Source organism: Hemitrygon akajei, chromosome 6 (genome assembly GCF_048418815.1).
Source record: "Hemitrygon akajei chromosome 6, sHemAka1.3, whole genome shotgun sequence".
Taxonomy (NCBI): domain Eukaryota; kingdom Metazoa; phylum Chordata; class Chondrichthyes; order Myliobatiformes; family Dasyatidae; genus Hemitrygon; species Hemitrygon akajei.
In genome coordinates, this window is record NC_133129.1 from 40,851,678 (window position 1) to 40,868,035 (window position 16,358).

Below are 16,358 nucleotides of genomic sequence, written 5' to 3' on the forward strand. Positions count from 1 at the left end.
CTTTTACAAGCCAGCACCATGGTATTTTTGTATAGAGCAGAGCAAGACAGCATGTTTAACAGTGCACTGGAGTTCAGTTTAAATTCATGTGGGTTGAGGGTTCAGATGTCTCTGAACTGTAGCCTCAGCCTGAGTGGGATGAGGGCATTCACTCGTACACAGATGACACTAATTCATACAAGAAGATTAACATGATCCTTTCACTAGTAATTAGGAATCAATGATATTTGCCAGCTTGTCTGCAATGTGCACATCTTTCAAATGTATTTAGCAAAAAATGACTAATTGTGTCTTTTTACCTTTATTCAGTCGACCCAGAACTGAAAATTCGAAGTATCTCATATTGCTTCTCGTGGAATAAAGTCCGAAAATGACGGCAACAGCTTTTGGTTGTAGTTTGATTGTTGACACTATATGGATCTCATTTACTGCTGGAGTATCAGTGAGTGCTTGCTGGAGCAGGTCCACATAACTTCTGTACTCCGACAAAGAAAGAAGATCAAGAACTGCAAAGGGATTCAAAAGAGAAAAAAAAACTTCAATAGTATATGGAAAACAAAATTCTGCAAGAATAATGGCAAAACTCTTTAAATGAACATTAAATGCTCTCACTTACTTATACATATGCATACTTTTAATATTAAATATGGTAAAGATTGTACAGCTGGTGAAAAAGATAAGAAGTCTTTAGTGGGAAACTGTAAAGTAACTGTGGATAAACTGTGGTAAAGGAATGTAAAGGAAAGGGAGAACTGTGAAAAACTCCAAATTCTATGGTAAAGACGGCTGGGTAGCAGAAAGCTGCTTCATTAATATTTAGAAGGGGTTAGGATGACTGAGTAGGAGGTTTGCCTAAAGGAAGCTAGATTTGGAGAGCTGGAAAAGATTGAAGGGGATGTCATATAGTAGATTCATAGAGATGTACATATGCGCGTATGCCAACAATCATGCCTATTTCTACAGATCCCACTTACCTGCATTAGCTCCATGCCCCTTTATGCCTTTCTCATTCAAGTACCTGCCAAGATGCCTGCCAACATTTGTTATTCTTCCTCCCTTTGCCACCTCTTCTGGGAGCTCATTCCGGAAACCAATTACTCTGTGTGAAAGACTTCGCTCTCAGGAACCCCCCCCCGCCATTTACCCTTCAGATTCCCTTTGAACCTCCTCCCTTACACGTTAAATCTATGCCCTCCAGTTTCTCCAGGTGAAACAGACTCTGCCTATCCGAGCCTCTCATATTTTTATGTACCTCGATATGTCCCCTGTCAGCTTCATTTACTCCAGGAGAAAGAGACCTAACCTATCCACTCTCTCCTTATGACTTTACCCTTCCAGTCCAGACAACATACCTTTTCTTTAGCCTTGCTTGTTTAATCATATTTTTCCTATAGTGCACTGACTAGAACTTCAAGTATGGCTTGGTGAACATTTTGTACAAATTAACATGATGTTCCAAGTCTTATATCTCAGTGCCTCAGCTATTGGAGGTAGGTCCAGTGTACCATATACCTTCCTCACCATTCCGTCTGCTTGTATTCCCATGTTCAGAGAACTATATGCTTGTAACCCAAGATCTCTCTGTTCAACAATTCTCCCCAAGGCCCTGCTATTCATTGTATACATCCTCCTCTGGTATAACATCCCAAAATACATCATGTTCCACTTCTTCAAGTTAAATTACATCTTTGCCCTCATCTATAGTTCATCAAAATCCTGCTGTAACCGTAAACAACCTTTTCTTTCTGTTCACTCTTTCACCAATTTGGGGCCACCTGTCAACATACCAATCACGCCATATACTGTACATTCTCATCTGAATCATTTATACATGGTACAAATGAGTACCCACCACGATTCTCGTAGCACAGGCCCCCGATCTGAAATACAACCCTTCTCTACCACCCTTTGACAACCAAGCCAATTTTGCCAACTCCCCCTGGATTCCACGTGTTCTAATGTTGCAGACCAGCTTACCATGTGGAAATGTGTCTAAGGCCTTGTTGAAGTCTATGTAGACCACATCTAGCGCTCTGTCCTTGTCAATCCTTTTAGCTGCCTCTTCAGAAAACGCAATCAAATTTGTGAGAAATGATTTTCCACACACAAACTATGCAAACTATCCCTAATGAGTCCTTGCCTTTCCAAATGGAAACAAATCCTGTCCCTCTGAATCTCTTCCAATAACTTTCCCACCAGCTCACCAGCCTGTAATTCTGTGGCTTATCCAGCTCCCCTTCTTTAATAGAGAGACAAAATTAGCTACCTTCCAATCTTCCAGTACATCACCAATGGCTAAAAAGGACACAAAAATCTCTGCCAGGGCCCCAGCAGTCTCCTCTCCTGCTTCTGATAACACCCTAGGTCCAGAGTCTAGGATAAACCTGGTCAGGTCCTAGGGATACATCCTGTGTAATGCACTTCAAGGCTGCCAACATCTTCTCCTTTATAATGTTGATATGTTCCAGGGCATAACTGTTCGCACCCTGAACTCACCATTTTCTATATCTTTCTCCATGGTAACACAGCCAGGAAGCACTCATTAAAGAGCTCACCCATTTCCCATGGTTCCACCCTGATCCTTAAAGGACCATTTTCTTTCCCTAGCTACCCTTTTCCTCTTAGCATAGTCATAGAAACTTTCAGCATTCTCCTTTATCTTTTCTGCCTATGGTATCTCATATCCCTCCTTTTTTCCTTCATAGGTGTACTCCTCCTTCCCTACTACTTCTCAGAAGGTTCATTTGATCCCACTATCTATACCTGACAAAGGATCAGAAGCTATAGCATCCTTGTGAGGAGAGTTAAGAAACTGCAAGGGCAAAAAGACGCTGATGGGTGTTATATACAGTAGCCATGGTGTGGGGTACAAATTACAACAGGAGATAGAAAAGACTTAAAAAGGGCAATGTTATGACAGTCATGGGGGATAACAATATGTAGGTAGATCAGGTTGGCGCTGAATCCCGTGACAGAGAATGCCTGCGAGGTGGCTCTTAAGAGCAGCTTGTGATGGAGGCCACTAGGAAAAAGGTAATTCTGAACTGGGTGTTGCGTAATGCATCAGATTTCTTCAGGAAGCTTAAGGTAAATGATCCCATAGGAGGCAGTGATCATAATATGATAGAATTCACCCTGCAGTTTGAGAGGGGAGAAGCTAAAATCAGATGTATCAGTATTACAGTGGAGTAAAGGCGATTACTGAGGAGTGGGAGAGGAGCTGGCCACTAGCAGAACAGCAATGGCTGGTGTTTCTGGAAGCAGTTCAGGAGGCACAGCATAGATGCATCCCAAGGATGAAGCAGTATACTGAATGTAGGATGAGGCAAACGTGACTGACAAGGGAAGTCAAAGACAGCAGAAAAGCAAAAGAGGAGGCATAAAATATAGCCAGAATTTAGTGAGGATTGAAAAGCTTTTAAAAGCCAACAGAAGGCAACTAAAAAGCCATAAAGAGAGAAAAGATGAAACATGAAGGTAAGCTAGCCAATAATATAAAAGCGGATAGCAAAGTTTTTTCAGATATTTAAAGAGTAAAAGAAAGGCGAGAGTGGTTATCAGACAAATGCAAAAATGATGATGGAGAGTTAGTAATGGGAGATCAAGAAATGGCAGATGAACATCAGCACGCCAGGAATTCAAGAGTGTCAGGGGGCAAAAGTGAGTGTAAGGAGAAGGTCATTGGGGTCAGATGAAATATACCCCAGGGTTTTGAAAGAGGTAGCTGAAGAGATTGTGGCTGCATTAGTAATGATCTTTCAAGAATCACTAGATTCTGGAATGGTTCTGGAGGACTGGAGAATTGCAAATATACTTCCACTTTTTAAGAATGGAGGGAGGTAAAAGAAAGGAAATTATTGGCCAGTAAGCCTGACTTCAGTGTTTGGGAAGAGGTTGGAGTCCATTATTAAGGATGAGGTTTCAAGGTACTTGGAGCACATGATAAAATAGGCTGTAGTCAGCATGGTTTTCTCAAGGGGAAATCTTGCCTGACAAATCTGTTGGAATTCTTTGAGGCATTAACAGGTGGGATAGACAAAAGAGTCAGTGGATGTGTTTATTTGGGTTTTCAGAAGGCATTTGACAAGGTGCCACACACGAGGCTGCTTAACAAGGGCCCATGGTATTATAGGAAAGGTACCAGCATGGATAGAAGATTGGCCAACTGACAGGAGGCAAAGAATGGGAATGAATAGGGCCTTTTCTGGTTGGCTGCCAGTTGTCTTGTGATGTTTTGCAGGGGTTGGTATTAGAGCCATTTCTTTTCACGTTTTATGCCAATGATTTGGATGACGGAATTGATGGCTTTGTGGCCGAGTTTGCAGATGATACAAAGATAGGTGGAGGGGCAGGTAGTGTTGAGGAACTAGCGAGTGTGCAGAAGCACTTAGATGGATTAGAAGAATGGGCAAAGAAGTGGCAGGTGAGTATACTCTAGGGAATTGTCTCGTCATGTACTTTGGTAGAAGGAATAACGGCATAGCAGGAAGGAAACTTAGAAATCAGAGATGCAAAGGGGCTTGGCAGTCCTTGTGGGGGATTCCCTAATGGATAACTAGCATGTTGAGTTGGTGGTAAGGAAGGCAAATGCAATATTATCATTCATTTCAAGAGGGCTAGAATATAAAAGTTAAGAATGTAATGCTAGGCTTTATAAGACATTGTCTGACCACATTCGGAGTATCGTGAACAGTATTGGACCTCCTAACCAAGAAAAGATGTGCTGGTATTACAGAGGGTCCAGAAAATGTTCACAAGAATGATTTCATGAATGGAAGGGTTAACATATGAGGAATGTTTGATGACCCTAAGTCTTTATTCACTGGAGTTTAAAAGAATGAGAGTGGATCTCATTGATATCTATCAAATACTGAAAGGTCTGGATTGAGTTCACTTGGAGAGTATTTTTCTTAAGGTGGGAGAGTGAGTGTAGGACTAGAGGGCACAGCCTCAGGATAGAGGGTTGTCCCTTTAGAAGAGAGACGAGAGGACTTTCTTTAGCCAGAGAGTGGTGAATCTTTGAAATTCATTACCACAGACAGCTGTGGGGAGCAATACATTGAGTACATTTAAAGCAGAGGTTGATAGGTTCTTGATTAGTAAGGGAACAAAGGATACAGGGAGCAGGCAGGAGAATGGGGTTGAGAGGGATAATAGATCAGCCATAATGGAATAACGTAGCAGACTTGATGAGCCAAATGGCCGAATTCCACTCCTACGACTTATGGTCTTATGTCTCTTTTTTCCTGAAAATTCAAGATCCCCTAATCTTGTCAGCAATGCTTTCACATTAACAAGAACATGCTAGCCTGAACACTTCCCATCTTGTTTTTGTTAGTCTTCCAGTTGCATACACACTCTACACACATACTCTCAAAAGCATTTTTTGCGAGTTCCTGTCCAATGCCATCAATTTTACTCTTCCCCAAATTTAGGACTACGACTTGAAGATCATTCCTATCTTATCCATTACTATTTAAAAACTAATAGAATTATGGTCACTGGTCCCAAGGTGCTCCCCCTTTGACACATCAACCACTTTCAATAGACAGTAGGTGCAGGAGTAGGCCATTTGGCCCTTCTAGCCAGCACCACCATTCACTGTGATCATGGCTGATCATACAAAATCAGTACCCCGTTCCTGCCCTCTCCCCATATCCCTTGACCCCGCTATCTATAGGAGCTCTATCTAACTCTCTCTTGAATGCATCCAGAGACTTGGCCTCCACTGCCTTCTGAGGCAGAGCATTCCACATATCCACCACTCTCTGGGTGAAAAAGGTTTTCCGCGTCTCTGTTCTAAATGGCCTACCCCTTATTCTTAAACTGTGGCTTCTAGTTCTGGACTCACCCATCAGCGGGAACATGCTTCCTGCCTCCAGTGTGTCCAATCCCTTAATAATCTTATATGTTTCAATCAGATCCCCTCTCATCCTTCTAAATTCCAGTGTATACAAGCCCAGTCGCTCCAATCTTTCAACATATGACAGTCCCACCATTCCGGGAATTATCCTTGTGAACCTTTGCTGCACTCCCTCAATAGCAAGAATGTCCTTCCTCAAATTTGGAGACCAAAACTGCACACAATACTCCAGGTGTGGTCTCATCAGGGCCCTGTACAGCTACAGAAGGACCTCTTTACTCCTATACTCAATTCCTCTTGTTATAAAAGCCAGCATGCCATTAGCTTTCTTCACTGCCTGCTGTACCTGCATGCTTGCTTTCATTGACTGATGTACAAGAACACCTAGATCTCGTTGTACTTCCCCTTTTCCTAACTTGACTCCATTTAGATAGTAATCTGCCTTCCTGTTCTTGCCACCAAAGTGGATAACCTCACATTTATCCACATTAAACTGCATCTGCCATACATTTGCCCACTCACCCAACCTGTCCAAGTCACCCTGCATTCTCATAACATCCTCCTGACATTTCACACTGCCACCCAGCTTTGTGTCATCAGCAAATTTGCTAATGTTACTTTTAATCCCTTCATCTAAATCATTAATGTATATTGTAAACAGCTGCGGTCCCAGCACCGAACCTTACGGTACCCCACTGGTCATAGCCTGCCATTCCAAAAGGGACCCGTTAATCACTACTCTTTGTTTCCTGTCAGCCAGCCAATTTTCAATCCATGTCAGTACTCTGCCCCCAATACCATGTGCCCTAATTTTGAACACTAATCTCCTATGTGGGACTTTATCAAAAGCTTTCTGGAAGTCCAGGTACACTACATCCACTGGCTCTCCCTTGTCCATTTTCATAGTTACATCCTCAAAAAACTCCAGAAGATTAGTCAAGCATGATTTTCCCTTCATAAATCCATGCTGACTCGGATTGATCCTTCTACTGCTATCCAAATGTGTCGTAATTTCCTCTTTTATAATTGACTCCAGTATCTTTTCCACCACTGACGTCAGGCTAACCGGTCTATAATTCCCTGTTTTCTCTCTCCCTCCTTTCTTGAAAAGTGGGACAACATTAGCCACCCTCCAATCAGCAGGAACTGTTCCTGAATCTATAGAACATTGGAAAATGATTACCAATAGTCTCATTTCCTAAGAGGAGATTTAGCTTAACTCCTTCTCCAATAGGACCTTTTGCATATTGCTTCAGAAAACTTCCCTTGACACAATTAACAAATTCTGCCACATCTAATCACTCCGCAGTCACAGACAATAATAGGGGAGTTGAAATCACCTGTTATTTCAGCTCTTTTATTCCAACTTCTCTCTGTGTGACCTCCGTATGTTTCACTCCTCCAATTCCCTCTTTGAAATGTCTTCACGAACTACTCAATAGCAGGTGGATCATTACCACTCTCTCATGAGCAATTAGTGAGAAATAAAATTAACCATAAAGGATACTTTCCAGGTAAATCTTTACAAAGTTTAAAAAGCGTTTTCATTTGTTTTCTCTCCTTTGACCCTCATAGCTATCTGTATCCCTCACTTGCAGTTTCCGAGAGATCAAGGAAGGACCCTTGCTGTTTATAGTGTACATGAATATTTTCCAGAATAACTTTTTCAAGACTATTGGCCTCTCTTGCTTGAACACTTTGACAAGTGAGTCTCATACCGACCCTAATGTGGGCAATGTACTTGAAAGTATTTCCTGCCAATAACATTACAGCAGTCTGGCACCAAGAGCAAAATTTTCAACTACTCTAATTTCTGTAACATGAAGAAATTCTGGATGTAATTTGATATAATCTCTCATGAATTTTCAGGATATCTGTAGACTCTAAAATATTATTTAAGTTTAGTTTAAAATGTTATTTTAAAGACCACTTTGCTTCCTTATGGAAAGCACAAATTATATATTTTTCTATTCAGGTTTACTACTCTACATCAACTTTAATCTCCTTTGCTTCTAAAGAATAAAAAAAACAATTATTCTGACTAGTAGCATCTCACATATTTATATGCATCTTCAATAGGAAGCATAATTGATAATTATGATGCGACAGCATCATGCAGATTGTTCATATTTTCATTTGATGAGGGGCCTTCAATCATAAACATCCACTGTTTTTCTCTTCTCAGATGCTGCCTGATCTATTAGGTGTTTCCAGCACTTTCTGTTATATTTTGGATTTCCAGCATCTGGTGTTTTTGTTAAAGAAATATATTCTTCTCTAAGACTGTAAAACATTTAAAAGGAAATGTGAGAAATAAAGCTGAGCCCATAAACTAAATGTAAGATTTAATAGTTTCACATATTGATTTGTTAACCAGGCTTCCAACCAATTACAGCAAGTTTGCCATCTAGGCCTTAGATAAGGAGAAATGTCCTTATTTAATGGGCTGTAAATCTTTCTCCCAGAAGGTTGTTAAGTATATTCAAGACAAAAATCAACAGATTACTGGATACTAGAGGAATAAAATCTGAGGGTTAATTTGGAAAAGACATAGGGTGACAAGAAGCATACAGACTTGATAGCTCAGGAGGTTAGAAGTACTTCTACTTCTATATCTCAATGAATTTTTTACAACATGTAGTAGATTTGTTTAAGTATTCCAAAGAAGAAATCGTTCATCAGTGAGCAAGGAAGAGGATTTATATGTGAATGCAAAACATAATTCCAACAGATCCTGCAAAAGTCATAGATGAGGAAAGTTCAAAGTTCAAACTAAATTTATTCTCGGTGTGTATATATTTGTCACCATATATACGTCACCTGAGATTCACTTTTTCACAAGCATTCACAGTAAATACAATGAAACACAATAGAATCAGTGAAAAACTGCACAGAAAGACAAACAATCATTGTGCAAAAGACATCAGATTCTGCAAATACAAAAGGAAAAAAAAGCAAAATAACAATAAATAAATGAATATAAATATTGGGAACACAAGACGTAGAAACTAGGTTCAATGATCTTTTCTTTTATATTCTTTACTAAACATGAACATTTCCCACAAATACAAAAATAAACAAGTCCGCAGATGCTACAAATCTAAAATAAAAACAGAAAATGTGGGAAATATTCAGCGAGTAAGGCAGCATGCTTTAGGTTGAACACCCTTTGTCTTTGATCTGAAGTATTAACTCACTTTTATTTTCCATCAGTGCAGCCCTACTTGCTGAGTGATTCCAGATAGTTCTGTTTTTATTTCATGAAAAATTTCAGCTCAATAATATTGGCTCACATTGAGACAGTATCTTCTTCTCAGTAAAAGTTACCAAGGTGATTCATAGAAACATTAGCAAACAGAAGTTGAAAATGAACTACATTGGGGTTGGTAACCAACTGAAGGTTTGTACTTTAAGAAACTTATGAAAACAATCCTTTCTTTCCTTTTTAGTTGAGTCCCAAGTACAATTACTCATAGTCAGCAGAATACATTTTGCTTAGCACCATATAAAGTAAGTACTTTTGTATTCCTGGATGCATCCTTTGACAATCCAGATTTTGATATGAATTAGTTCTCTGAATATCTCCTCAGCTTATATTTACTTTATTCATATGAATGAAAAACCTTCCTCACTATGTCTATAGAGGAAGCCCACAACTATTTGAGGAGAGAATTCTTATTATGATGCTAGAGTTAATTCAGCAATTTTCACGTTGAGAACTTCATGCATAATGGTCATTGTCAGAAGTAATTTTTTTATAAGATTCCCTGAGTGGCACTGTCCCACTTTTTTACATAGAGCTACACACATGGAAAACTCTGCTTGCCTAGGTTAATTCAGTCTATTTAACTGTTACACTAATATTTACATTGTTCTTGCTCAGACATCTTGATTTTGAAATCCTCATTTCAGCATGCCTTCCTCCATCACGTGTATGCCCTCCAACTCTGCAATACCCCTCACACTACAAACCTTCCTAATTCTCTTTGCTCACCTTGCTCTGCTTCTTGCACTCTTTTGATGTTAAATCATCCTGTCACAGGGATTTGTACCTACAGCTGATTAGCCTAAACTGAGATTTACTCTCTAAAACTCTTGACCAGACCTTCAAAGCCTTCCACTGTGGTCCAGATCAGACTTGATAATGGAAACGTGTGGCCTCAGTCGTAGGGAGGACTGGTTATGGTGTCACCCAGGAGAGGTGTAGGAGTCAGTCTGCTCCAAGAGTAATGCGGCTGGGTCCGTGTTGCCCTTCGCGCCCTCCCCCGTGTTCACTCAGCAGAAGATAAATCACATTGGATCGACATTCATGGACTCAGGGTCTTGGACTTTTTTTTTGTGTTACTGTATTTTACTGATATCTTACATGTGTTTGCTATATCGTATACAGTATGTTCTATATGTGCCTTGTGCTGTGTGTGACCGTTGCTATCACGTTTTGCACCTTGATCCAGGAGTAACGCTTTTCCTTTCGCTTTATTCATTGGTATTCATGTAAGGCTGAAAGACAATTAAACTTGAACTTGAATATGAAGATATGTGTGCTGTCTCATTACATTGGAGATATCATAACAATGTACGGTATTAGATTCAATCCATTTGACCATATACATAATACTTTGCATTTCACAAAGGAAGCTTCCTCCTCCTTCATTAGTGCCTCAACTTTATTTGTGAAGTTCTGCCCATCCTTGCTATTGATGTCCCTTAAATTAAACTCTTCCAGAAAATGCACACTAGCCCCAAAACCTAGAGGTAGAAAGATTCCAGGAATGTTGACTTGACCTAACTCCAATCCAAACCCCACTTTGTGCGATGTGAGTTCAAACCATAAAATCATAAGGCAGAGGAGCAAAATTAGACTATTCAGCCCATCAAGTCTGTGTGACCATTTGATCATAGCTGATTCGTTTTCTCTCTCAATCCCATTCTCCTGCTTCTCTCCATAACATTTGATGCCATTACGAATCAAACCAGCTATCAACCTCAGATCTAAATATACCCAATGATTTGGCCTCCACAGCCATCTATGGCAATGAATTCCATAGATTCACTACCCTCTGGCTAAACAAATTCCTCCATCTCTGCTTGAAAGGGATGTACTTGTATTCTGAGGCTGTGCCCTCTGGTCCCAAACTCCCCCACTGCAGGAAACATCCTCTCCACATCCACTCTAGGATCTCCAATATTAGGTATGTTTCAATGAGATCCCCTTCCCCCCCTTGTTCTTCTAAATTCCAATGTATACTGTTACAAACCCTGTAACTGGGTCACTTACCAGCAAAGATAGAGAGGTCCGTTGAAGTCTGATGGTACTATTTTTAACAGTATTTATTGATAAAAATACACAAAAATAATATCAATGCAAACATACAGATAATATACGCTGTCAATACTAAATCTAAAAGTGCGGGTATAATAATAATCAATAAGAAATAGCTCTATCGTTGTCTAGGGGATAATGTATTGTCCGATGGAAATATAAAAGTCACTCAGTTCAGTCAGGCTGCAGCTTTTTGGTTGGAGAGAGACAGATTTTATAAACTTGCCAGCTTTTCCTTTTTATGATGTCGATCCTTCGAAATTTCGTTGGTGGTGGCCTCTCCTTTAGCTAAGCCGTTCTTCTGTGGTAATCCCGCCAATTCCTAGGCAAATGGAAAAGGACGCACGCGGGCCCCCACCGGCTGTCGCTATTAAACGCTGCCACGGGATTTCTAGCGTTTCTCCTGGTGCGTCTAAAGGGGTTGTTCCCCAGACCCTCTTTTATCCTTACTCACGGGGTCTCAGATGTCAATCAGGTTGGGATGATGCAATCCCTCAACCAGCCCACTCTGGTCATTCCCTGAGGGCTTCAATGAATAGTACAGTACTCAATACACAATTCCGTCTCCAAGAGACAATGGCCGTTATCCGTGGCTTTGTCTTGCTGAGGGGCCAGGACACATTCCAAAAACCTTGAGGATTCTCTCTCATTTCCTGGGTCCCAGACCTGAATTAATAGCGATCTTGCGATTCTCAAGAAGGAGGGGGCTACTTTGTACCCTTCAGCCCCTCAGAGTTGTGGCACATTTGTAACAATATATGCCCAGAGCCATCAAACACTCCTCATATGTTAACCCCTTTATTCCTAGAATAATTGTTGTAAACCTCGTTTGGACCCACTTCAAAGGCAACACACCCTTCCTTAGGTAGGGGGTCTAAAACTGCTCACAATACTCCAAACGTGGTCTGACCAGCACCTTATAAAGCCTCAGCATTGCACCATTGTTTATTATTCTAGTCCCCTCGAAATGAACATGAACATTCCTTCAACCCGCAAGTTAAGGGAATCCTGCACCAGATTTCCAAGTCACTTTGCACTAACAATTTCTGAATTCCCCCACCCCCCCTGCCTTTATTCCTTCTACCAAAGTACATTTCCACACACTTCCCTACACTCTATCCAAAATGCCACTTTTTTGCCCATTCCCCTAGTCAGTCCAAATCCTTCTGCAGACTCCCTGCCTCCTCAATACTACCTGTCCCTCCACCTATCTTCATATCATCTTCAAATCTGGCCACAAAGCTATCAATTCTATAATCCACATCATTGACATATAATATGACAAGAAGTGGTCCCAACACCGACCCCCTCCAGAACGCCAGAGCTAACTGAAAAAAGGGTCCTTTAATCCCACTCTCCTGCCTGTCAGCCAATCGTCTATCCGTGCTAATATCTTTCCTGTGATACCATGGGATCCTATCTTGTTTAGCAGTCTTGCGTGCAGCACTTTGTTAAAAGCCTTCTGAAAATCCAAGTTACTGTATAAGAGCAGGAGCCGGAGTAAGCATTTCCAACCTATAAGCACTTTGTGCTTGCTTGTTTGGAGGATGCAGCCCAGTAATAATTCTGGTAAAGGCAGCTCCGATCACCTCCTGGAAAACATTCCGACTGAGACTATCTCCTGCCTATTGATACCCATTTAGAAATTAACCAGATTACTCTGTTTCCTGTTCATTTCCACAGTAGCTCTCAACTTCACTCTGACTGACTCCTTATGCAATCCATATGTCTGTATATCATAGAGACATGCTCCTTAGTGGGAGAAATTTGACACCACAGTGGGTATATGCATTACAAAACTCACTCAATCCTTTTACCCAGGCGTTTATGGGCTTCACTTCATTTTTGCTTTGAGTTCAAATCCTGAACCCATCAAGATCAAGTCAGCAAGTCATTCCAATTTCCCAGACATCCAAGACGAGCCCCATCTGAGTAATGGATACTGCGTTAGTAATTTCACTACAGACTGACCGCCTGGCAAACTGATTCCTTTACCCGGTTAAAGCGTCCGTTTCCTCTACCAGGAGACGGTGGTAACATTGCATGCAATGGTTTCCTGAGTTTTGCTTATAAAATTATAATTATTATTCAAGGGCAATGGAGAAGATTCAGATTATTTGACTCTGAATACGAAATAATACTAAACTCTCAAATCATTCAACTGTGATCTTCGTGCTTTTGATATGGCAAGGTCCAGGACCCATCTGGGGAGAGGCCATTGAGTTGTTGGGGAGTATGGTGGAAAACGGATTATCAAGCGACTATTGTTTGCTGGTATTTTAACAAGCGTTTAAGAATATACACACTTTGTGCTCCACTACGTTATGTTTAAATAACTAGAAGCAATTTTTGCTCAGTAGCAGGTTAGCAGCCAGTGTCTGGGTGGAACAGCTGCTAACTTGCTCGCCGGCGCTGGAGTTTAACGCGATTTAAGGTTAATCTCCTTCCCAGATGCTCAACACTCCCCGAAGCAAATTCATATTCGTGGCCTTTTTAGATCCCGAAGTACTAACGGGGGGAGGGGGTGGGGGTTGGCGGCGGGGAAACAGATTTTCATGGTACTACTAGCCAGCTAAATAAAACAGGTTGCTATTACTCCAGGCTGTGCGTATTTGATGGAGTGGCCGTGTCCAATAAAAGATTCGATCCCCAGTTCACGTGGACTGTCCAAAGCAAAACTAAATGTTTTAAAAGGGATGCCAGGTGGTATGAGCAGACTGCCAACAGTAGGTAACACGGTGACTGTGAACTTCCATGAATAAATGGATCTGGGACAGGTCACGTCTCGGCATTACATGACCCTTGGCAGAGAGCTTTCCACCGAGAACATCTGTATTGAAAGTTTTCCCGAATACAGTTCTTTTTGTTTGAAGAACGAACCAATTTCAAAGCTCTGTAACATTTTTGTTGAAACCTGCCCTATATCTCCAGGATATACTGGATTCGCCGGCTCGAACACGATTTATGCCGCGGAGGTGAAGTGGGAGCTTTATGTAATAATCACGCTGGGCATTTTAAAGTCTGTCTTTAATTAAAATCGCATCATTACCACGAGAAAGCAATTGAATCCTAATTTATTTCCTTAAACGCGGGCCGGTAACCAGGTGCATTATTTTACATTTCGCGTAATCATGAAAATAAATGGGAATATCATGATCAACAAATTGATATTTACATAACGCCTTTACTAAAGCCTGAACGCCTCAAACCGCAAAGCAAAGAAATGATGTGAAGTAACTGAAGTTAAATTCTTTTGTGACGGTTCTACAGATAATATACTTACTTTCTGGCTCAGCATCCGCTGAAAAACTAGGAGGTGACTGTAGAAAAAGCCGAAGGAATAGCATCACCCAACCCCACTTCATCTCTTCGGGATCTGGATTTCCAACAACTTGTGGAGTTGATCTACTAAAGGAAGTTTCAGAATAGGATTCCCGGTCTAGACGTTGGAAAAATGGCCGGAGAGGCGGTAAATATCACTCGAACATGCTGAAACTTCGCCGGTGCGGCTGTGATGTGAATGAGACCTTTTCAGAAGTGGGTGAGATGCTTGAGCGACCTGCCTTTTAACCCTCTCAAAGGCTTGCCTCACAGTGAGAAGGTATGATGACGAAAACTTTCTCCATATGTTCCGAGGTTTACTTGACTTCTTACATTCTGGACAGTTGTGGCATACTACCAGTATAGGGTTTCTTCAGACTTGACGTAGGGTTTTAATAGATACTGGAAAAAAGATCTGTTTCACTAAACAAGCTGTCATCTTGTAGGTAAAAGGGAGAAGAGTAATTATTGAATTGATCACAAAGGGATTTCTGTTTACCTTGAAAACTAAAATCACAAAGCAAGCTTTAATTTGAAAATGGATTATAAAATACAGTAATATTGAAACAGATTAAAAACTAATTTGAAAATGCATTAGATAAAGTGCCACTTTTATTAAATAGCTTGAAATATGACATACTCCCTAAACTGCATGATTTCACCAGAATGGAAAATTATTTGTGGAGAAATTTGTGCTACCAATTCCTTGTGCTTTACATTAATTCCACACAGTCTTGAACAAAAGAAGTAGAAAAAGGAAAGATTTGCATTAACATAATACTGTTCATGTGGCAAGGGTATCCCAAAGTTCTTTACTGCCAATAAAGTATAACTGAAATGTGGTCATTATTACAATTCGGGAAATTCCACCAATATTTTACGGTTTAGTTAGTATTTGGGGATACAGACTGGTAACAGGTCATTCCAGTTTAACACCCATGTGACAAAATGGAGTGGTCAGCACACTTTACGGTACCAGCGATCCAGGCTCACCTCCTGCTGCTGCCCATTAAGAGTTTGTGCGTTCTCCCAGTGGATGTCCCTCTATTGAGGCTGTCCCCATTGGGCCTAGACTCACCCACCTTAAGAAATATGCTGTTCCTATACACTCTTTTGAGGCCATTCAACATTAAATGAGTTTCAGTGCGATGCCCCCTCATTCTTCTGATTTCCAGTGAGTATGGGCCTAGAGCTATCAAACACTCCTCATAGGATATGTCTTTCGATTCTGGAATCATTTTTGTGAACATCCTTTGAACCCTCTTCAATATTAGCACATCCTTTCCTAGGTAAGTGGCCCAAAATAGCTCACGATACTACAAGTACCTCACCAATGCTTTATAAAGCCTTAACATTACATTCTTCCTCAACCTGCAAATTAACCTTGAGGGAATCCTGCATCTAGATCGGCCCCGTGACTGGCAAATGATACTTAAAGGGTTGACGGTGGATATGCAATGGCAAGCATTTAAAGATCGCATGGATGAACTACAACAATTGTTCATTCCAGTTTGGCAAAACAATAAACCAGGGAAGGTAGTGCACCCGTGTCTGACAAGGGAAATTAGGGATAGTATCAAGTCCAAAGAAGAAACATATAAATTAGCAAAAAAAAGCGGCACACCTGAGGAATGGGAGAAATTCAGAGACCAGCAGAGGAGGACAAAGGGCTTAATTAGGAAAGGGAAAAAAGATTATGAGAGAAAGCTGGCAGGGAACATAAAAACTGACTGTAAAAGCTTTTATAGATACGTGAAAAGAAAAAGATTGGTCAAGACAAATTTAGGTCCTTTACAGTCAGAAACAGGTGAATTGATCATAGGGAACAAAGACATGGCAGACCAATTGAAT

The 16,358-nt window shown here is 40.8% G+C and overlaps 1 protein-coding gene across 1 annotated transcript in view; it reads right to left on the minus strand.

Moving 5' to 3' along the window:
- Window positions 1-14,712, minus strand: part of thbs4a (thrombospondin 4a) — a 151,573-nt gene extending 136,861 nt beyond the window's left edge. Inside the window, exons 1-2 of the mRNA XM_073048211.1 lie at window positions 14,470-14,712; window positions 300-506 (exon numbers count right to left, since the gene is read on the minus strand). Coding sequence (XP_072904312.1) covers window positions 300-506; window positions 14,470-14,551 — 289 coding nt within the window. The 5' untranslated portion in view covers window positions 14,552-14,712. The remainder of the gene's footprint in view (window positions 1-299; window positions 507-14,469) is intronic.
- Between the last annotated feature and the right edge of the window lie 1,646 nt (window positions 14,713-16,358).